The sequence below is a fragment of the Ursus arctos genome, unplaced genomic scaffold (genome assembly GCF_023065955.2).
Source record: "Ursus arctos isolate Adak ecotype North America unplaced genomic scaffold, UrsArc2.0 scaffold_3, whole genome shotgun sequence".
Taxonomy (NCBI): domain Eukaryota; kingdom Metazoa; phylum Chordata; class Mammalia; order Carnivora; family Ursidae; genus Ursus; species Ursus arctos.
The window spans coordinates 1,202,977-1,226,522 of NW_026622985.1; the positions used below are offsets into that span (position 1 = coordinate 1,202,977).

The window sequence follows — 23,546 nt, forward strand, 5'->3', positions numbered from 1 at the left end:
TCGCCAGCTGTCACTTTGAGCGAGCACCCCATTCACTAAGGAAGAGACCAAGTTTTCTGACTTGTTAGGAAATGCAAACTTTCAGGGCCCTACCAAGGCTCAGGCTCGGGGATTTGCCACTTGCAGGATAAGCGGCTGCGGGCAAAGAATCAGAGGCTTTGGAATAGTCAGCAGTAGCCGAGTCTCAGGAACATTAAAGACCGCCCCTTGCTCTGTCCGCCCCCGCCTCCTCCGGGAAGCTGTACCTGACCCAGGCCTCTCTACCCTGCCGGACGGGGGCTGTGCTGCAGAGACCCGCAGGTCGAGCACATGTGGAGCCCCGGGAGTCTGTGCCGGTCTGCGGAGACCCCGCCCCTTCTTTTTAAGCACACGAGGTGATGCTGGTTGACAGTGAGAACTTCGAGTCGCCATAACCTCACAGCTTCACCTCTGCTTGCGTAACCCGAGGCCTGCTGAGTGCCCCAGGTGTGCAGGATGCCATCAGCCGAGGGGCAGGTCCCCCCCCAACCCCGTGGGCCTTTCCTTTCCACCAGTGGTTCCCCAAACTTTGGTGCTCATCAGAATAACTGCGGAAGCTCTGAAAAGCCCCCGGGCCCAGGCAGCACCTGAGGCAAATTAAATCAGCATCTTTGAGGTCGGGGCCCCAGGAGGTCCCTGACAGCGGCCAAGCTGGAGAACCAGGCCATTGATGTCTGCGTTTGGGGGAGGGGGCATGTGGGCCAAAGCCCCAAATTAAGAACTTCCAACAAATATCTAAGACTTGTGATCAGCTGGGATACAATATGAAGCCCCCACAGCACTGCTCGTTTTAATAAAACCAGTGACGACTGGGACTTGGCACGTCTAGAATTTGGAAGATTCACCTTTTTTACTTCATGAGGTGACGGAATGTTACTCGTAGGGTATGACTGCAGGGACTCTATAACTTAGAGTTTATAGGAGATGTGCGTCAGGACGCCGGCCACGGTAAGCGTTAGCTTCCAACCCTTACTTTCCCCTGACCTGTTTCCAAGGGCCGGATCTGAGGTGGGGCCATGGGAAAAGTATCCAGGAACTGAGCGAGGAAGGAACAGGCTCTCTTTAGGGTCTTAGGACCTGGCGTCAACAAGGAGGAACGGAAGAGATGGAGTGTAAGCTTTGAACTCTGGCCAAGCAGGGCCATGAGATGGAAACATGGGTGCCAGTCTGGGGGGCCCCTCTCCTCATCTGCCTGCAGTGATGGGGGGGTCCCTGACTTGGGCTCTGAGGCATCTCCAAGCCCCCTCTGCACCTCCCTGGACAGCCATGGTGAGGACATTGTGGGAAACAGTTTTAAAAATCCAGAGAACTTAGCAACTCGATTTTATGCAGGAAACTGAAATACGAAGGAGAAAAAGCTTGAATAGTTTTTGCTGTTTTATTATGTTATAGTAAAATATTGCAAATTACAAAAATACTAGGATTTAACTGCTACAGTTGGACTGAGATACAGTTGCTCTCCCTCACCAATCATTTGCTTCTTGATGAATAACTGGTAACAAAATGTGCATTTCCAGGGCCAAATAAACGTCTGACTAAAATATTTATGTTCTGAGGTGAATAAATAACGAAAGTGGCTTACTGACAATGGCATAAAATTTTAGAGTCTTAGAAATGTTTAATCTTTTCACTAATTATTTTCAGCTCCCCAGTGAGGACACCACACGTCTGGCATGGGGGAACGCTGTAAGCCGGTTCCCAGGCTGGAAGGGACAGCTAGTTAGGACGCACGGACGCAGCCTTTCCCCCACTTGGGAGCAGTTCCTCCGACAGAAGATTTCTCGGTGGAGGTTTCATGTGCTGGGAACACACTTCCATTTCCCTCGTGGCTAAGACCCCAGTCCTGCTTTGGCCCAACTCCACCACTCACTCCCTGTGAGCGTTCCAGGTCCCCAGGCGGGACCCACTCTTCCCTGCCCGGGGCTGTCCGTGCTTGGCCGACCTGTCTCACCTCACATCTGTCGTATTCTCTTAGGGCATCTATTTATGAGTCCAGTCAATTCCTTTTGCTAAATTGTGAATTTCTTGGAATTGGGGATTATGTTTTATTTATTTTTGTATCTTTAGAGTTTATGCTGGGCTGGTATAGGGGCTTAAGAGTATCTGAAAACACAGTGGAACTGAATTGAATAGAGTTTATATTTCCATTGGGACAAAGTCAATATATTGGTAACAAAATTGGAGGGCCCTGATCTGCGAGTCAATACTTTAACAGCAAAAGGAAAATCTCATACGGGTGTGTGGCTGAACACGTCCCTGTAGGCCGAAGATACTGTCTGAGACGTTTTCTCCTTGAAAGACTGGATATGGTAAGAGTATTTAACACCTGTGTACAAAGGACTGCCATGAACCGGTCAGGCTGCAAGGGCGCACAAGGTGGAAAAACACTTGGGGTCCTAAAATTAGCGGGACCTTCCAATGATTGGAAAATTGTCTTAAAAGGGAATTTGCTTTCTTTCAAAAAACTACCTGTAGACGTTGTTAGGGCATTATCATCGATTTCAAACTCTGATTTCCTATTTACCTCTGTAATTCCCCCATGCATAGTGTTATCTTTACTTCCCCCTGTCAAATGTGCCCTCAGGGCCTAGGGCTGTGGTTCCTGTTCCTGCGTGGTGGCCCAAGGGCCTGGATCCTTTCATTCACAAAGGGCAAGGAGGGGCTTGGGGGGCAGCTTACCAGAGAGGGGAAAAAAGTACCCTTTGAGTAAAAAACTCTTAAAGTAAAATAAAAAGAAAATTATCTCCCGTAAATAAGTGGGGGGCGGGGTGGGAGGCTTAGACGAGCTGCAGGCGCAACTTCTCGTTTCTGCGCTGTCCAATATGTGCCGGATCCCCAGCCCCAGAGGACCTGATGTATTTCCTCTGAGACTCCAATCTGGGAGCCGCGTTCTTGTGCGAACGCTTGCATCACCGTTCCATCTTGATTAAAGGCTAATGGTCTGCGTGCTGATCAAACCCGAGCTGGTCCAGGTTACTGTCTGATGTACCGTCTCCTCTTACTGACGGGGAAAGCATACTGAGTTTCAAAGCAGTGGAATGGAAAATAAACAAGTAAGTCCAATACTTATAACTAGAAAACACTGGTCAACCGTTGGAGAGTAAGTACCATGAAGAAACTTATATAAAAAGAAGTCTGAAGAATTCTACCCCCTCCATTTCTTTTGTGCTCAGGGAGGGCTGGAAGTGGCTTATCCTCTTGTACCTGCTATGATCTGCTACAGTACCCATCAGTCCTGCGTAGGACACAGAGTACTTCTAGGTTTTTTAATTGTCTTGTGGTGGACGAACCTTGGAGCAGAGTCAGTAGAATCGAACGTTAGCTGGAAGACTCTGACCCTTGCTTCTTGGTCACAGTTGGGCCTGGATCCATTCAGTGCAGCAAGTGCTATAAGCAAGCTTCCTCCTCATTGGAAAAGCCCACGAGAAATAAAATCAATAATGACAATTAAAAACCCCAAGGGTCCCCAAGCAATAAAACTCCGTACGCGGGTTTTTTTTTATATCAAATATACCTCATCGAAAGGTGAACTTCTGCCCGAAGAGACAATATTCTTGCTGGGTGCCTTTTCGTGGAGGCCTCACAGTTTGAAGACAAAGGAATGTCCCAGCAACTTCCCACAGTGCATCCAAGTAGGGGCACTTCCTGGGTGAAAGATGGGTCCCTCAGAGCAAATACGGCCAAACCAGTCCATGGGTCCAAGAGTTAATGTGGGCAGCTGCCGTGGCTTGGTCCCAGGGGCTGACACATCCGAGACTCATGGCCCATGCTGTGCTCCATGGTCATGCTCCAATAAACTCACTGCTTGGGGGCGCTACCCTCAGGTAGTCTGCATTTTCAGCGGCGGGGCCCTTAAAGATGCCGTTTGACTTGGCTTCCTTGGGAAAGAAGTCCTGCTGGTAGTCCGGGTTGTCCAGGCTGATCTGGTGGTTGCCTTTCTGGGCCCAGAGGCCGGGGCCGTCGAGCACACTGCTGACGCAGGTAGGGTGTGTGTTGAGATACTCGGGGTTGCCCACTGCGTTGCTGTGGGGATTCTGGTAGTGAGGGTCTCTGCCAGGAGCTGGATTTAGAGGCTGATTGTGATAGACGGGGTTCTGGACAGAACCCGCAGGCCTTTTGGGAACGGACTGGTTTATGTATTCTGAAATAGGAAAGAAATCACAGGTGACGTAATCAGCCCAGCATCAGCCCAAGCGGGACCCCACTGGACACCGACCCTGCCGATACTCCTCCACAAGGCCGCTGAGGGCAGGGCTGCTGGGAAGATGAGTGTCCTGCTGTTGCTGCAAGATACACTGGGTTCTTTTCTATAATTCTCAAAGCAACGGGCACATTTATCTCTGCCAATTTAAAGTCCGCGGGAGGACAGCCTGCCTTGAGATGCATGTGTGCACATGGGTATGAAGCACCTGGCAATAAAGCTGAGATCAGGAAAATACGTGTTTCACATGCTGGGAATGGAGCCCGGATCGAATCTGTCACACACATGTGTGCACACAGACACACTCATCCATACACGGTCACACATGCGCTGACACAATCATTCACACACACACACACACACACACACACAATCTTTGATGTTTGCTTCAAATTCTAGAAAATCTGCAAACTGATGCTAAAAACACACCTCCCGGCCAGACATGACTTGAGTTCAACACAAAGACCTGCATGCACACTCAGTCGTTCTGCAGTTCTCTGCTCTTACTCCCTACACCGTGTCTGCAAATCGCCACTCTCCACTTCTGGACTGGCTTGACGCAAGCAAGCAGCCCGGGCACCAGGGGATGGAGGCTGGCCCTGTGGGACGGCGAGGCCAAGGACAGTGACCTTGTCCAGGGGAAGCCACTCACCAGGTGCTGGGAGGAAGGTGTCATCTATGTTGTCCTCGGTCAAGGTGCCAGTGGGGTCCGAGCTGTACCGTTGCAGGAGGCTGTCTTCTTTGAGGGGACAGCTCTGAGGGGAGGACATAAGGCAAGGTGACTCCGGTCAGTGCTGCTCAGACTTCAAAGTGCATACAGATCACCTGAGATTTTGTTAGATTGCAGAGTCTGTACGGTCCAAGAAAGCGCCTCAGCGTCTGCATTTCCAACAAGCCCCCGGGTGGTGCCCATGCTGCTGGCCCACAGACCTCAGGACCAGTGGCAAGGACCTGGTCAGTGTGCAGCACGGCTTTCGGCAATGACAGAAATGTTCTAACATCCGTGCTTTTCAATATGGTCACCAGTGCAAACTGAAGGAGACGCACGAGGCCGGTGGCTTCTGTATTGTACGGGTCTAGATCAAGCCTTCCTACCAAGCATCAGCATCACCTGGAAGGCTGGCTCAAGCCCGATGGCCGGGCTCTGCCCCTCGCTGTCCTACTTCAGTGGGTCTGGGTCGGAGGCCTGGCCGTTTGCATTTGTAACAATCTGCCAGGTGATGCTGGTGTTGTTGGTCCGCAAACCCCGTTCTGAACAGCATCGCGGTAAGGGACAGCTAACTGCTGGCCTTAGGGCAGGGGTCAGGGAGACCATACGGAGAAGAAAGGAAGGAGAATCAAGACCGGTTGGGGTAAGATGGGCATTTTCTATGTGCGATAGAGCCATGATACAGAGCTGTTATTTAATTCGGGTTTACTGGTGTTCATACGTACCCCATTTCTGTCAATGCAAGCCACGGCGGAATTGTTGCTGGTGGCACTCTGGAAAAGAATCGACGTTGTTGAGGGCACACTTGCATATTCTCGCCCGTGCCCACTGAACCCAGGAGGTGGGATCTCGGGGAGTGGATATAATTAAAGTTACTTAATTTTGCCTTGACCCACCAGCTTTAGAAAACTAGGTTTAGTTCTGACTTAATTCTGGTCCCTAGTAGACCTAAAAAGATTATGATCCAGTTATTGCAATGCCGTCAAACAGCTCACTGATACACCGGATGGAGTCACTCTGACTTTGGCTTGCCCATCTCGTTAACATCTACTTCTTTGTCTCTATGTGAGTTCTACTACACGGGTCTCATGTTCTCTGAACGATTCATTCAAACCAGCAGACACAGAGCTTGAGAAGGAGCGACATTCCGTACCAGGGAACTCAGGAGGGGGGTCCGGGATGTGGAGGGACTGTGGAAGAAGCCCTGTTGGGGGATGAGGTACTCGTCGGCGTCCACGACGTCCTCCATGTCCTCTTCGTCCATCAGGGCGCGGTAAAAGTTGGAGTCTGTAGGGCTTGGCAAATGCATCCTCTCGTCTCCCTGGTGCAGAGATTTTGAGACAGGTGGTAAGGCCCAGACAGGTGGTAAGGCCCGGATAGGGGGTAAGGACCAGACAGGGGCTGTCCCACTTCTTGGCAGATGCCTCTTTGCTCGGCAGTTTGGTTATAATAAATCACCCCAGTTCTCAGAAGTGTAGCTGCTTCCTTCCCTCCCCCCACTTGACGTTAAAACATAAAAATTCTTTGATGTTTAAAAGCCCCTAAATGAAACAGAAACAGCTTAAGAGGAAGAAGAAAGGGGTGCAGGAGCGGTATCTATCGAGTGTGTACTATGCAGTTAGGTGTGCCATCTTAGAGTTTACAGGGAGACATTGGTCCCTATTCCTGGCACGGACCTCTTAAACCCTAGGAATCTCTGAAATGGTGAGAGTGGCAAAGGTGTCCTTGTTATGTTGATGAGTGGCTTTAGGACCACAGCTAAGGAGGGGAATGGTTGCCAGGGGAACCAACCAGCGAAGAGGGGATTGGAGCTTTCAGTCACACCCCTGATGTCCTGGAATGTGGGAGGCGCTGGAGGGGGAATCACCATTTGGCCATTAATTTAATCAATAATGCCTATTTAATGAAGACTCCATAAAACCCCACAAGGACTGGGTTCATAGAGCTTCCATGTTGGTGAAGACATGGAGATCTGGGGAGAGCCCCCCAGAGGGTGTCAGGGAATTTCCTCCTGGGAGGTGTACGGAAGCCCGCTTCCCCCCACCCCCAACACACACAGCGGAATTGCTAAGCAAAATCTTCAGGTGCTGTATGCAAATTCTTTCTGCATACGTTATTTCACTGACTTCATTAAACAGCCCTGTGAGTTTGGTTTTGTTGACCTAAAGTGGTAAGCGGAGACTCAGGGATTTGAAGTCAGATTTGCTGCCACCAAAGCCCTGCTTCTCCATCTGACGGAGCAGATGGAGGCTCTGCGAACTGGAATATGAACGTGACACATGGAACTGAATTTGTCAGAGTGCAGTCCGGTGGGGGTGGCACATGGAGCTGGGGGGGTGCTGGCACCACAAATGACCTCCACTCGGTTCACGGTGTGGCCTGTGCCCTAACCAAGGCTGGCTCTCAGGCCTTGAGGGTGTGAGGACGGGACCTGGGACCCAGGGAAATTGAACCGGCCCACAACAGAGCAGTGACACTGGACGCTCCGCAGAGGGACCTCTCCCAGCGGAAGCTCAGAGACGGTGATCCGGTACCTGGATGACAAGGTAGCGCTGGGGGTCACGGGCCATTTTGGAGAACTCAATGATCAATTCACGGAATTTTGGGCGACTGTCCGCATCTATCATCCAGCCTAGAGAAGGAATGAGGAAACAGCACAATTAGACCCTGAAAGAAATGATAAAGACGGCATTGCTTCCAGAAAGCATTTATGGTGAGATCCTTTTAGGCAAGCAAGTGATGCCGAAACCGAATCTTTGTGATAGGCTTTTTGTCTTGGCACACCAGTGCTGACCACAGTCGGAAGACCATGATGACATAAAATACTTGAATCAGAATGACAGTAACCGTCTAATTTTCTGTGCCTACTCTTCCCAGGGCCGGAGTTCTGCATTATCACCTTAAGGGACCCGGCAGCCTTGATGCATCACTCTTTGTGAACTGCTAGACTGTAGGGAGCCCCGGCCGTCCAGGCTCTCTGGCCACGTCCTCACGGGCATCCATTTTCATCTACACTTGCTTAGCAGTCTTGCAAGCTGGAAACTAGATTCAATTTAGGGAAAGTTAGGGACTTTCTTTAAGAGTCTCGGGGTTTGGGAACTCCACACCCTGATGCTTTCATTGTCTTACACCCTCAGTCACCAAGCACGCAAGTGAGGGGGTGTTCAGTGCCTTCCCTAGCACACTTGTTCACCTCGCCAGCACATCTGATTACACAATGATCTCAGTCTGCATGAAACACGCTGGAGGGACAGTGGTCAGCTGGAAATCCTTGTCTCTCTTGAGGGTTCACATCTATTTTTTATCGGCAGGATGTCAAGCTATTTTAGGGCAGACTGCTATGTGACCTTAGACGAATCATGGAACCTCTCTGGATCCAGCTTCCTCCGTCCAAAGCAGGGATGTTAAAGTAGGTTAACTCCGTGATCTAACGTTCAGAAAGGGATTCATATTTACATCAACTTGGCCCCTTCATATTCCCTGTGCTACCTTCTTGGGTAAGTGCTCATCACACGTGGAATGTTCTCTTCAGAGCCTGCTGAACTTGACCTTCTGGTGGGTTATGCACCGACCAAGTTACACACTCTTATTTAGATTAAAATGTTTACTTGCTACGCTGCAAAAGACCTCACTAGATCTATTATTTGAAAGGCTTAAGGCAAGGCAGAAATGTTGATTCTATCAGCCTCATGTGCTTACTCATTGTTAGGCATTTAAAAACATTCAGTCTCTCTGGTAACAGGCACTGAAATGCGCAGTGCCGTTTTCATTAAGCAACTCAGAAAATAGAATATTTTGGTGTAATGGTTTATGGAGGAATTTGATTTTATTTATTTGCTTGCAAACATGGGCACATGCCAGGTCACAGTGCTCAATGGGTCAAGCAAGTGCTTCCTGAAGAATGCTGGGAGAGGGTATTTACAGACATTTCCGGACCCCGGGGCCGGCTGTAAAGAATGTGACAACGTTTCTTCAGGGAATCAAAGGTCTCAAACTTTTGGCTAAGGACAGCAACACCTTTCTAGGCACGGCCAGGCACTCTGAGTGCCAACGTCCGGGTAAGCCCACGTGGATGGCCACAGCAGTCACTCACACTTGACCATGATCATGTAGACATCGATGGTGCATATGGGCGGCTGTGGGAGGCGCTCTCCTTTCTCCAGGATGGTTGAGATCTCACTTGCGGGGATACCGTCATAAGGCTTGGACCCAAAGGTCATCAACTCCCAAACAGTGACTCCTGAGAGGATGAAGTAGTTGCTTTATGAGTTGATAATAATCACGACACCTTGTCTTTAATCACCATTTAAACGTTTCTCATCTTTAAAAACCTATGTTTCTGTGGCTTTGGGCAGAAGCCTCAGTGTATCTTTCTGTAAAGTGGGGTGATGACAGTATCTGTCCTGTGGGACAGTTGTGCAGATCCAATAAGATAATGCAACTGAACTGTTCAGACAATGCCAGGCAAATAGCAAGTGGCCGATAAACGGTAAAACTTTAGTAACAGCAACAATGACAACTCAACTACTGTAATGATCTAAGGGCTATTATGCAATGGGGCAGGAATTACACACTCAGGCATCTGCCCTACGCGACTTGTATCTATGGAAGATGGAGACAGCAGACAAGGTTACACACCACACATTTTAACATTATAATAAAAACTGGGAACCAGGGGCGCCTGGGTGGCGCAGTCCTTAAGCGTCTGCCTTCGGCTCAGGGCGTGATCCCGGCGTTATGGGATCGAGCCCCACATCAGGCTCCTCCGCTGGGAGCCTGCTTCTTCCTCTCCCACTCCCCCTGCTTGTGTTCCCTCTCTCGCTGGCTGTCTCTCTGTCAAATAAATAAATAAAATCTAAAAAAACCAAAACCAAACAAACAAAAAAAACACAAGAGCCATGATATGATTGGATGAAGGTAGATTATCCTTTAAAAAAAAATTGGGAAGCAAAAAACCCTACGTTCTTTTTAATAAATGTAAAAACCCCACACCTTTTATTTCAAAAATCAATCAGTCATCATGACTTAAGAAAAAACAAAATCAAAGCAGTAGTTTTAGAATTGGTGTTTTTCCAGAGCATCCCTGAGTTCTGATGATCCTTCCATCTCTGTGCCTCCCTTGATGGGATTCTCTGCTCTAGAAACCTGCACAGGGAAGGTGCCCTGGGGTGACTGTAGAGGTGACTCCAGTGGGACTGAGCCGGTCCCCAGACTTGCACAGGGGAGAATCAGAGCCAGGATCCTGGCAGTTTCCTGATCTCCAGTTGGTCTGATGATCCATTTCCCACAGGTCTGCTTGGATTATCCAGAGGCCACCCCAGGGCTGAACCACCTGAATACAGAGCACGCAAGACTGAAAACGAAGGACAGTAGTGGTCTAGAGCAGGAAAGCAGATTCTTCCGTCCTTCCTCACCACAGTGTCGATACAGACATGATGAAGAAATAAAATCTCATTTCCAGATCCATGAAGTCAAGTCTCCCTCCTCTAACCACGATTAAACACTATGTTTGAACACGCACAATGAATTTCTGTGCGAAGGCAAGCTTTTCAGGTTTTGGAACAAATGGTAAAAGAGAAAGTAGGGTGCGTACCTGGTTGTGGCTTTTGAGAGGGCCTGGAACGTGGTATGAATTCTCTCTCTTTTCAACTCGTAAGTGGAACACACAGGTTCCTCATTTATTAAAAAATTTTCTCTTGACTGGAGACTAGAGAGTGGAGCAATAGGATTTGTTTTTTAAAGATATTTATTTATTTATTTATTTATTTGAGAGAGAGAGCGAGCGAGCACGCACAAGCGAGCAGGGGGAGGGTCAGAGGGAGGCGGAGAGAGAATCTCTCAGCAGACAAGGGGCTCGATCTCACAACCCTGAGATCATGACCTGAGCCGAAATCGAGAGCCGAACACTGCAACTGACTGAGCCACACAGGCGCCCCAACAGGATTTGTTTTTTATTTTATTTTAATGAATGAGTGAATGAATGAATTAAAAATTTGTTTACTTATATGACAGAGAGCACAAGCAGTGGGGGAGGGGCAGGCAGAGCGAGAAGCAGACTCCCCGCTGAGCAGGGATTCCTGATGCAGGACTCAATCCCAGGACCCTGAGATCATCACCTGAGCCAAAGGCAGATGCTTAACAAGTTGAGCCCCCCAGGTTTCCCAACAGGATTTTTTTTTTTAAAGATTTTATTTATTTATTTGACAGAGAGAGACAGCCAGCGAGAGAGGGAACACAAGCAGGGGGAGTGGGAGAGGAAGAAGCAGGCTCCCAGCGGAAGAGCGTGACGTGGGGCTTCATCCCAGAACGCTGGGATCACGCCCTGAGCCAAAGGCAGACGCTTAACGACTGCGCCACCCAGGCACCCCAGTTCTTTAAACAAGAACTTCAGGTGTGGGGTTTAACAATTCTAGTTACTGCCAAGGACAGCAGATTATAGTCCCTGACAATACGATTTCCACTGAAAGGAAACACATGACCACTGCGGTGATCTGATGCTGCTTGTAATCAGTCAAGGGCGTTAAGTCAGGGAATGTCAGGGAGGTTCACTTCTTCAGCAAGTGTGGACCAGCGGGACTGTTAGTGGGCCATGACCACAGCTGCACAGAGGGCACGGAGGGAAGCACGGCCATGTGATTCTGGACCGGCAGGAGGAGCCAGACCCATAGGAGCTCAGGTTTTGTTTGGAACGTACGTGGAAAACCAAAGAAGCCTGTTCAGCAGAGATTTAAAAGTCCGCGATAGTTTAAAAATATTTTTGTCTGTTGTCTGGAGAATAGATGAATGTGTGCAGAACAGGGAGAGAGAAGACCCATCAGGAGCCCGAGGGGGGAGTTGACAACAGAGATGCCTTTGGATGGGGCTCAGCAGTGGGAAAAGAAGCAACTCCTCCTATCCCTCTTGCGGAGCAGACACATCTCGAAAATGACTAAAATAACAAGGCATCAAAATAGCTTTATTTCCTTATCTAGTTCATTGACTGCACCTCACAGGTACATGTAAACATTCACTTGTCTGCTCAGAAAGCTCTCTGTCTTTGTAAAGCCTGCATCCTAGTGGAAGAGACAAAGAGCCGTGAAATCAAAATACATTTAGAATATCAGGAACTTAATGCGATGGGAAAAAACTAGGTGGATGATACCATGAATGATTTGTTTCTGTGATAATAACTAAATTCCTCTTGGAAATTTGCTTCAATACTGCTCTCCCCAAACACCCATTTCTATGGAGGTGGGGTGGCCCCCCCAACCCCATTGCTTTAGTCGTGGGAAAAGACAGATAATCCCAGACACATGTATCGATGAGCTGTTCGGCAGGCTGCTGGACTTGGGAGGACTGCATGTGAACGGGCGCACGTGCCTAGCACAGCAGCCAGTCAAAGTGTGTTAGTGACACTTTCTTACGTGGTGAGGCCCTTGTGGGCTCGAGACATCCTTTGTGCAGAGGCAATGAGGCAAGAACGGGAAAGGCGTGCTTGAGAGGAAGTGCACGGGCCTGCGCGGGGCCACGGCGGGATTTGGACGGGGAGACAGCGAATCAGTCCTGATGAGAGGTCCTCACTAGAGCTGCAAGCAACCTCCATTTCCCTTGCTGATTTCCTCCCCGCAGACAGGTCCTCACAGTGCACTCTTGCCCAGCCTCTCTCTCTGATACACAAAGACTACCATTCACTGCATGAAACAATGGCCACTGAGTTAGTCCATCACAAAACCTCATGTCTCTACCCAGAAAACCCCATTTGTCATCTCCCTTTGGTTCACTTCAAATCCATGGCACGAGGTCAAGTTTGGTCTGATGTCAGAGGTCCAGGCATTTCCTAAGTCCAAGCTGTCTTTCCCTCCATTACCCCTTCTTGACAAGTTCACCGGTATCTCCAGTGACGTCTAGTATGCTAGTCAGACTCCATTTCCTTTGTCATGTTTTCTTAGTAGAACAGACAGCACCTACTAAGCTATTATTAGTCACTGTCTTGGAAGGAAGTATCCGGAGGACAGCACACATCAACAAACAATACACGCCGGCTTGGGGCAGTGCGCATTCATGAGGGTCAAGATTTGACTCACCATAGCTCCACACATCACTTTGGTGGGTATAAATTCGGTGTAAAATTGACTCCAAGGCCATCCACTTGATAGGTACCTTGGAATGATGAGAGAGGAAGTAATAAGATAACCATTAGCTTCCCTCTGTTGCAAAAAATTAAATCACGTTGAAACAAATTACAAGTGACAAACGTGGGAAAGCCAGGGCACCCCGCCCCGATACCCCAGGACCTGCTCCCTCCCAGCAGGAGGAGCAAGTTCTAATCTGCTAGAAAACAGCTGTTTTGTTAGGCCCCAGGTGTGGTTTCATGGAGGCCTCGGCTGAGGACCTTTGGTCCGTGGGCTGCTCTGGTGAACTGGGTGTGCATGCTGGGGCCCGGGGGTCCTGGTGGGGCACTGTGGTTCTAGGTACCCATGTTTATGGGTGCTGGCAGAGGCCAGCTGCTTGAAGCCACACAGGTCAGAGTGAAACTTAAGGGGGATACAATGGATTGAGAGCTACTGGAGGGCCTAACGGGGATGTGCACCCCCAGTGCTGGGGGACAGTCCCTGGAGGATCCCCACGCCCGTCTGGGAGGAGGGCGCCAACCCTCCAAGAGCCACCGAGACCCTCGGGAGCTCTAGGAACGGCACGGGGAGTTCTCCCTCTTTCTGAGATGTCCCCAGTAGCCACGTGCCAACAAATGAACTGTGACATTTCCCAGCTGCTCTTCTGAAGGGGGTGGGGGGTTGAGACCTAACCTTGGCTAATGGTCACCCGAGGATGGAGCTGAGCTTGTGTTTATTGGGTTTGGCCTCTGGACATGACAGAAACATCGATTCTCACTCTCCCAGCAAATCCTGCTCTCAAAGCAGCTCCTCTGGTCTGTGCTGCCGGGAGAAGACCCTGGCTAGACCCCGGGGTCAGCAACGGCGGCTGTGGTCTCACCCAGAACGTTCTGAGAACGCCCCTACATCGGTCAGTCTGCTGGCGAGAAAATGGTCGCTGATCTACAAGCCAGCTTCTTACTTTGCCTCCTTCTGCGTGGTATTCTTTCTCCTCAGCACCAAGCAGTTTGGCCAGCCCAAAATCTGTGATCTTGACGTGCTGTGGGGTCTTCACCAGGACATTTCTGGCTGCCAGGTCACGGTGCACCAAGCGCCGGTCTTCCAGGTAGTTCATGCCCTGAAACGTGGGGTGATGCAGGGAGGGAAGTCATTGCTCAGCACACTGCCCTGGAGAGCGCAGAGCTGGGAGCAAGCAGAGACGGCAAAGTGCTCCTCTGTGGAAAGCTGGCTCCTGCCTGTGCACAGGGCTCTGAGGTCATGTTCACACCAGACCCGGAGCTTTCCACGGCAGGGACTGTGCTTGCACCTCTGTGTGCTTCCCCTGGTGGACACAGTGACGTGCGCCTTGCAAACTATCAACTGAATAGATGAAAAGACAAATGAATGAAGATCTAATGAGCAGCTGATTTGCTAACTTTTCTCCATCTAGTGACTCCAGTTTTAAACCCAGATGAACCCAGTATTCGAGGGCAGCGACCGTCAAGAGCTCCGCTGTTCGGCTGAGACCTGGCGGGCAGCTGGTCTGCGGCTTGGCAACCGTGCCACCTGCCGGGCTCACCTTCCCTGTGCGCAGCTGACTAGTAAAGCGGGGAAGGTAAGGCGCTCACCAGGCTGGAGCAGAGCCATGCTTCTCAGTGTCGTGAAGCCACACTCCCCTCATGCTTTCCTGGAATACCTGCCGTGAGTCGTTACCGATGGACAAGACTGTTTTTCCAGTTTTATCTCCTCGTTTTTTTAAGTGAAATCACACGGACATTGAATTTGCTTTTACATGTGGCATTTGCCCCCCCCCCCGCCCCCCCAACTCTGCCTCCCTAACTCTGCTGCCGTCAGAATCACGGCTAAGAGACAGACAGACTACTTGGGCAGGACCTAGCACAGTGCCTGACGCGTGAACTCCCGGAAATAGTCCTCCTCAACCCAGTCCTTGCCCGCAGCTTTCTTGGCGACTGTCACGAGCACTTCCTGCTGGCGGGGGTGGGGGAAGGGGGCACTTCCAGCCTCTACTCCTTGCTCCATGCCTGCCCAGCTCAGCCAAGCTCCTGGGAGCCTCCCCAGCTCCGACCTGTTGACATGAGCTCTGCAGCTCATCGTCTGCGCAGGGACAGAAGGGCGAGCGGGAGTCGCCGCGAAGTTCCGCAGACATCTCATGTTGTTTGTGCCACATTCTCTCCCACTTACCAATGTGCCTCTCTCTGTGCAGCCGGGGGAGTGCCCCCGTCTCCACCCTCCTTTACAGCTGATGCTCAGGAGCGCTCCAGCACAGACAGGTACAGAAAGGCTTGCTGAAGAGCACGAAATGCAAACGGGCCTCACGCACGGGCTTTGGTCTCCAGCTTTCCCGTGGCCGCGGTGGGATCTCCCTGCGCGGGCAACTGCAGGGAGAACCTGCCACTAAGGATGGAGTCCCCAGTTTTCTGGCAAATTCTGTGCTTCCTTTTGCATAGACATTAGGTGAAAATTCTTAGTGAAGTGAAATGAAAAATTGTTCTTTTTAGCACAGAACCAACCACCACGGAAGCCAGAATCTTAGGAAGGTGCTACCAGGAATTAGCCTCTGAGGGCTATTTCTGAGGGCGTTCTTTTTCTTTCTTTGGAAAAAGATGATTAATTCCCATGTCTCCCTTCTCCCTTGTGTTATCTAGAAAGTTCCCAAATGTTGAAGACACTGTTGGATTTAAGTGCTCCTGTCCTAAGATTTCTCAGACGCAGCAAAATAAGGTTCACGGGGCTCCTGTCTACTCAAGAGGAAACTAGCAGGTTCTCTCTGGCAGGGCACTTCCGAATCAGGGATTATTATTTAGGAATGGCATGTGGGGAACGAGACGGAAGGAACAGAAGCCGAGGAAACTCCTCCCAACACAGGACTGAGGGAATACTCCCTGTCACCTCTCCCCACGACCCCGTCACAGGGCGCTCCATTCACCAGCCTCCATTTCTCCTGCGGTTCCTGGGACCCTGCTCAGTCCTCCTGTCTTATAAAGGAGTCAGCCTCTATTTAGTCAACATGGTGTGACTCTTACCCGTTCAAGAAGGGTTAACTGTGCTTGGCCTCTCACCCGGTTAGGCCCAACATCTGCGTTCCAGGCTGTATTAGCTCACTTGTTCTCTCCCCTTCCCTCTCTCTCTCGCCCTCTCTCTTACCCCTGTTTTCTCTTTGTCACAGTCGTATCGTAACACTGCACATCAGTGCCTCGCACACAAGAACCAGTCCATCTTAACCCATCCCTCTTGCTTTATTTCCAAGGTGTGTTTTCTGAGCTCCCGAGACCCACCACGGGGACTGCAGAGGGAATTTCCAGCTTCGTTTAGCTACCACATCCAACTTTTCATCCTGCCTCTTTAAATGCCCCACAGTCTGTACGCTGGACTCCTTTTCACAAAAGTTTGTTGAAAAATGAATGAATGACAAAATGAAGGACAGATAACAGCAGCCATCAGTTTGGAGCACTGATGATGCGCCGGTGTTTCCAGCAAGAAGCCTCCTCTGCGGCGGAGTGCCGGGGCCCCCATGACCCCCTTGAGAGCCGCCCCAGTGGGTCCAGAGGCCAGTCAGACCAAGTGCTGACCACCATTGGGACCCCGTCCTAATTCCCTGCTGGGCCCTCTGCATGGAACTTGCCTGCTGGCTCAGAGGCTGCTTGAGATGTCGGAGAAACTCCAAATAAACAAAAACCCCAGCAGCCCAGCACCTTGGCTCTGTGCCCGGGAGGAAGTCCACAACGTTGCGTGAACCCAATACATTGACCTGAGCTCCACCTCCACCCCTCGGGTCTGTAAAGGACCAGAAGAACGTCAATGAACTGGGACATTTTCTGAGAATCTCAGTCTTCAGGGAAGGCTTGGGAAAGAGCTGTCTGCGTCTTCTGGAGCAAACCAGCCAGAGGGGCTCAAGTCAGAGATGGTTTGGGGACGGCCAGATTAGGTTCGTTTGAACTCAGATAAAACTCTATTCATCAGTCTCTGTCCCACACTATGGAGGCGGTTTAAAAGGCCATCTCGGTGCCCAGCGAAGTTATATTTTAAGCAGTCAGCAAAGATAAGAGTCCTGATAAGAGTCCATCCACACAGAGACACCACAGGAAGCAGCATCAGCCCCAGCCTCAGTGGGGCCGCTTGGGAAGCTCACTTCCTGAGTCCCCTCCGAGATCCTCCTTTAATTTAAATCAACGTATTTATTTTTGTTAATTACTACAGGGCAGCTAGGATGAATTTGGAAACACCAGGGTTAGAAGGGAGTCTGAAGAGCCAGCCTGGAACCTCAGAGCACAAAAGAGAAGCACAGAGATATGCCTCACACGGAGAGTAAAAAGGATGTTTCTGGCACAACACCTACGGAAGAAGAAAGGACTGGGGGTGGTTGGGTTTGACATTTACAGACTCTGCTTTCCGGAGGGCTGCAGCATCCTACAACTCTTGGGAGGAGTCCAGAGTGAGAGGCTGGAATGGGATCCATTTCTGTTCTGTTTCATAAACCGCCACGGGGAGAAGTCCGGGTGAGCCCTGGCTTGGGGAAGACAGAAATGGCACAAAGCAGGAAGTGGAGAGGACAGCAGAAGGACATCCACAGTGTGGCTCACCCACCACTGAGCGCCTGCCCTTGGAAGGGGTAGGAAGGCGCCAGGATCCCAGACAGAGCTCGTACAGCACCCACATCGTACTGGGACGGGCACGGCAGGCAGCCAGGCTCACCGGCCTGCGGGTTCTGCCCTGAGCCGTGACAGCAAGTGCTGGTCAAGAGCGTGGACTTGGGAGCCAGGCTGCCTGGGGTCCAATCCTGATTTTGGTACGTACTAGCTCAAGACCTTGGCAAGTTACTGACACACCCCGGTGCTTCAGTTTCCCTGTATGTAAAGTGGGCTCATCAGTTAAATAAGTGAAGCCATGCAGAACACAGAATGGGGCCCGGCAACAGGCCTCCGTCGGGGCTAGTGAGTGTCATGGTTTCCTCCTAAACGCCAAGTCCCCCCTTCTCCATCCATTTGCTGTGAGCCTGACTTAGGTCGTTGCCGAGATTATAGTTCCCCAGCGAGTCTGATCACGCGTAGACTCCGGAGAAGCAGCCTCTGCTTTTGAGCTGAAGCTGTCTTCTTGTGTGGGCATGCCGGGCCCTGCGGGGTGTCCGCGCGTCCTCCCCAGCTCGGCACTGCTGCCCGTCCCTCCCCGCAGTGTCTCTCAGCCACTGAGCCGCTCTGCATTGTCACCACGGCGCGATGGTCATCTCTCACCGCGGGCACCACCGGGATGGGGGCGGCCTCTACTTAGTCTCCAGCCCAGAACTCTTGAGGCTCAGAGACAGGCTGGCTTGCCTGCCCACCTCCTCCACCCGCCCTTCCGTTGCCCTCCCAGCACCTGGCGCCTGGCGGACAGACTGAGACCCCCCGCACAGGCCCCCACATGCCCTTCCTGGCAGCCTGTGGGAGAGCGTCCTGCAGGCACCCTGTTCTCTCCTGCTCGGACCACCCGTTCCCTGAAGCACTGTGAGCTCTGCACGGACCCGTTTCCCTCACGGGTTTGTAAGTTGGGGAGAAAAGAAATTCTGTCCTATTTAGGGTTTCTATTGCACACGATTCCTCACGCTGGCAGATAAATGTATTTTGATACTTTGATTTTTTTTTTTTTTTTGAGAGAGAGAGAGAGAAAGAGAGAGAGCACAAGCAGGGGGAGAGGCAGAGGGAGAGGGAGAAGCAGGCTCCTTGCTGAACTGAAAGCCCGACATGGGGCTCGATCCCAGGACCTGCAGATCATGACCTGAGCAGAAGGCAGATGCTTCATCATCTGAGCCCCCCAGGCGCCCCGGTACTTTGGTATTTTAATACCACAGTAACTTCTGGCTTTTCAGTGACACTGCAGAGTGATCATTCAGGCTGATTAAATTCAACTGTAATCTTCTGCAGCACGTTTAAGAATAAATCAAAAAAGCAATCCAAATAACTGGAATGTCTGGCAACAGGACCTGCCATCTGGCTCCGTCACCCATCTGTCTCGTTGCCTAGGAGCTGGCAGGGGGTCCCCTCTGGTAAGTCCTCCTGCCTGAGGATGGCGGCAGAGGCCAGGGGTGAATCAGCACCCGTGGGCTGCATGGTCAGTCAGTGGGGTGGGGGCTGCACCTGGATGAATCCTGACCTGCAGCGTAGAAGGAGCAGACCTGAGGGGTGAAGGCCAGAGCCCGGCCGGGACCAGGAGGCTGTGCACTGCGTGCGTGTCTCCTCCCCACCACAGCCTGGTTAGACTAATAGCTCCGTTTCTAGTTCCTTGGCCGGCAGGATTTTCCTTCTCTCACACCCCTGCTCACCTCTCATGACCACAGTCTAGTTTGTCCACATGGGTTTGATGACAGGGCACCCAGAACTGAACACAGGCAGCCCAGACTGTTCTGGCAACATCTGGGTGGAGTGACCCCCTTCCTGCCCTCACGTGGACACGACAACCTACAAATGGCTCGGCCTGTCCTGTCTCCTCCCCTTTTATTAGTGGCTCGCACGCCCTCATCTTTCTGACAAATGTGTGGCCAATGAAGACACCTGGGGCTTTTCCAACCGAACTTAGACCAAACTAAGGAATCCTGTATACTTTGAACTGTCTTTTGCAGTTTGTCCTTATCAAACTGTATCTCCTAGATGGACTGAAACAGTTTGGTGCATATACAGCTGTAGTCAGAGGATGAAGCTGCAGACGTGACTTTCCGAGAGCCTCTCTCTCTCCTCCCGCCAGCTATCTTCCAACCTCTCCAGGGCCTGACCTCCAGGGCCCGACCTCCAGGATCCTCAACTTCTGTCAATTACCTGAGACCTCAAATCTGAGATCTTAATCTGAGTTAGGTGATAAGAAAGCTCTTTTGTCCCAAAGGTTTGGGAAACTGTCAGATTAATCACAGTCTGGAAGCTTTATTTAATGCAGGGCTTCGTAGTAAGTAACGTGCACTGTGACGCGAGCTCTCGGGGAAGAAGCCACAACACAGCGTTTTCCAAGTGACAGGAGGACGAGACGATAGGACCTTTCCGATTAGATCATTTTGCGACATTATTGTGCTGTCAGATAGAGTGTGGGACTTACGAGCTGGCTCATGCAGCCAGAAAAGAGTGGGTACACTTCCTGAAGGATCTAAGGCCCAGCAAGCGGCAGCTGCCCAGGGCCTCGTGAGCCAGGAGCTCAGGGGGCAAGGATCTTTCTGATCGGGGAGGAGCTGGTGTCTCCACGAGCTCCTGAGGCCGGAGAACAGAACCCATTTTCTCCCTGTTTGGCGAGGGCCTCTCTTCGGCTCTTCGTCCCGTCCTGACTCCTTCCCTAGCTACTTGCTTTTCTTTTCATTTCGTTTTGCCCAGGTGACAGAATTTGTCCTCTTAGTTTACCAGGACAACAAGCTTGCGTAACGGTGGCCAGCTCTCCATCGATATTCAGAAAACTTCCCAAGAGAGTCCATGCCTTTGTGAACCAAGGCAGGACATTTATAAGTCAATAAATCCCACTTTGAAAGGGCCAAGAGTTCAGTTTCCGGTCAGCCACTGACCGTTTCTGGGTAGTTTCACTTCCAACTTTTACAAAGAAAACTATTTAATACTTAGATAAAAAGTCACTAACCCAACAGCAAATTTCTCTCCTCACAATGGAGGAAATCACGCCTTTCCGTTCCCTCCGGGGACAGGCGCTCCATCACTCCAGCTATTCACATCCAGTGGGAAAAGGTTTCTCTTCTGAATTAGAAAGAGATCTATCGCAGAGAGCTGACGACCACAATCCGGAAGGGCTTCAACGTGAGGCAAAGTGAAACAAAGTACAAGAGGCACAACAGTGGACTTCAGTTACAGGTTGAAATCGTGAGTAAAATGACATAGAGAACTATCCTACACAGAGAACTATCTGGAAAACGTTCAGGAGACTCAGCTCAGGAACTTTGGTAACTCCTACTGCATAGGGCTGAGACGAAGATGAATCCTTCCTTCCTGGGGCCACTGGCATATTGAGGTCTGTGTGTTTTTTCTATCTTGCCTCTGGAAGCTGACTTTTAGGGTAAAATAAGTTCCCAACTTTGTAGACAGCAGTGGTCGGGCAGATTGAAACATAAGGTTGCAAAGCAGAGAGAGGAGAGAAGCTCAAGAACAAGAGAAGACCTGGAAACAGGAGATGGGGCTCTTAAAAAGCTGCTGCAGAACTAGATGAAGACAAGGCTTTGGCTTCGAGTTTAGTCATCAGTCCAACCTAGTTTAGCCAAAATAGGGGGAAAGAAACGGACAAAGAGAACATTTAGTGAGCACCGCGTGCGTATGGGACCCGTGATGGGTCTTTGCCAGAGGCTACCTTGGTGTCATCCTCACTCCCCGGGAGGACAGGTGCAGAACCTCACGATGGCCAGAGACAGGCACGAAAAAGACTAAGCCGCTTGCCTGAGGTCACGTGGTCAATCACTGCCAGAATCGAGACTGGAATCTGTAGTCCGCTGGAATCGCAAGCACAGTTCTGTGCTGACAAACCTCGCTGAGGCTATGTGCCCCATCACAACAAGTGTCCCTTTCGCGGAGCTGTGGCCTGACAGGAGACAATGAGAGAAGAGACGCTACCTATCTCGGCACCCTCTGGTGAACCTGGCCTTGAGAATCAGGCAGGAGCTTGGCCGCTGGTGTGCAGAGCTCTGCAAGCCCTGCCCCGGGGGCAGGGAGGAGGAAATGGGCCAGGACACCATCCTTACAGAGCTCACTGCCGAGCTGGAGGCAGGGGGCACAAACTCAAGTGGGACAGTAAATAAGCCAGATCTTCCCAGCTAGCAATATATGCTAAAAAGAAAATAGAGCCGGGGCGCCTGGGTGGTTCAGTCGGTGAAGGGTCCGGTGAAGGGTCCGGTGAAGGGTCCGCCTTCAGCTCAGATCACCGTCTCAGGGTCCTGGGATGGACTCCCACGTCGGGCTCCCTGCTCAGTGCGGAGTCGGCTTCTCCCTCTGCTTCTCCCTCCCAGTTGCATTCTCATTCACTCTGCTTTCTCTCTCAAACAAATAAAAAATCTTAAAAAAAAAAAAATAAAAGCAAACAAAGCCAGGTAACATTGTCTGTATGGGGGGCCATACTCTCGGTTTCTTGCCGTAGATAATCAGGGAAGAGAGCTAAGGAAGAATTTCTGGGCTCAAGAGTCTGCGTATGAGTAGACCTTCGGGAGTAATTCTATATTCAGTAAAACCTGCCTGCAGCTGCCGACTGCCTCGTCCAGATAAACCGCTGTTCTGCACTGAATGGGGCCCCAAGTTTCATGTCGACCAGGAGCCTCAGAAAGTGACCTTGTTTGGACGTAGGGTGTTGCAGATGCAATCAGGTAAAGATCTTGGATGAAAGCATCCTGGATTTAGGGGTGACTGGTGTCCTTAAGAGAAAGGAGAAGGCGATTTAGACTCAGACACAGGGGAAGAGGCTGTGTGAAGACCGAGGCAGCGATGGGATGAGCCCGGGGATGCCTGGAGCCACCGGAAAAGAAAGGCAAGGACGGATTTGCCTTGAGCACCTTCGCGGGGGGGGGGGGGGGGGGGGGGGGGCATGGCCCAGCCTGCCCCTTGATTTTGGACTGACCTCCAGGACTGTGAGTGGATAACTCTCTGTTGCGGTCAGCCACCACGGATCTGTGGTAATTCGTGGCAGCCTTAGGAGACTAATCCAGTCACACACAGAAATAACGAGCATTTGCATGAAATCACAGCATCCGAGGCACACACAACCTCTTCCAGGACCACTGTCTAGTGCCGACAAATAAGTCCTCTGCTCTGAGACCAGGTTACGGCCACAGAAGGACAAGAACACCAGGGGATGGGCGGTGGTCCAACGAGGAATCGGGAGCCTCCGGGGGCGATGGCACTGGAATAAGCCGACTACCACTACAACCAGGGGACGGACGAGCAGTCAGGACCCAGACAAGGCCTGGGGGAAGTCAGGCTTTCTGACTCCGTGGCCCTGGCACAGCCCTCCACACCCTGCCCCTCTGTGGAGGGAGCCAACGGGCAATGACGTGCACGCTCAGAAAGGGACCTGCCCACAAATTCCCTGAATTCAATGGAGTCAAACAGCCAGAAGAAAATACAGAATTTAGCTATTTGGGTTCCAAGTAACTGGTGCAGTGCTCGGATCGGGAGGGAGAAGTTTGAGATGAAAGTATGAAGTCCTTTGGAGGCCATGTGAACAGCTAAGTACCCAGCACAGGGCTACGCGGCGGTCCTCAGCACGCGGGTGGGGCCACCTGTCCGCTGGCTGCAATCTCAGCCCTTCTTCGCTCTGGAACGAGCTTGTTCATGGGGGGGGGGGCACATGAGGAATCCCAGCAAAGCAGTAGCTCACCTGCTAATGTTCCTCCAACCTGCACAGCGGGTCTCGTACCCAGCACCTGCCCCGTCTTCACAGCACCACTGTGCTCTGGGTCTGCCCAGCCCAGCCTCAGCTTCCTTGCCTGCCTTGCTAGCAAGTCCTGACGGGGTGGAAGCCACAGCTCCTCTTTGACTACAAATTACCCTAATATTCAACAAAAGGGACACCCGAGAAATAACACTAGCATCAA

General features: G+C 51.2%; 1 protein-coding gene across 4 annotated transcripts in view; it reads right to left on the bottom strand.

The window, feature by feature from the left end:
* Nucleotides 1-1,382: 1,382 nt before the first annotated feature.
* Nucleotides 1,383-23,546, bottom strand: part of EGFR (epidermal growth factor receptor) — a 204,364-nt gene continuing 182,200 nt past the window's right edge. For all 4 annotated transcript variants that reach the window (XM_026501600.4, XM_026501605.4, XM_048212969.2 and 1 more), the window contains 8 exons: nucleotides 13,980-14,135; nucleotides 12,992-13,067; nucleotides 9,022-9,168; nucleotides 7,463-7,560; nucleotides 6,082-6,249; nucleotides 5,654-5,701; nucleotides 4,872-4,974; nucleotides 1,383-4,159 (listed from right to left, as the gene is read on the bottom strand). In XM_026501600.4, coding sequence (XP_026357385.2) covers nucleotides 3,801-4,159; nucleotides 4,872-4,974; nucleotides 5,654-5,701; nucleotides 6,082-6,249; nucleotides 7,463-7,560; nucleotides 9,022-9,168; nucleotides 12,992-13,067; nucleotides 13,980-14,135 — 1,155 coding nt within the window. In that variant the 3' untranslated portion in view covers nucleotides 1,383-3,800. The remainder of the gene's footprint in view (nucleotides 4,160-4,871; nucleotides 4,975-5,653; nucleotides 5,702-6,081; nucleotides 6,250-7,462; nucleotides 7,561-9,021; nucleotides 9,169-12,991; nucleotides 13,068-13,979; nucleotides 14,136-23,546) is intronic.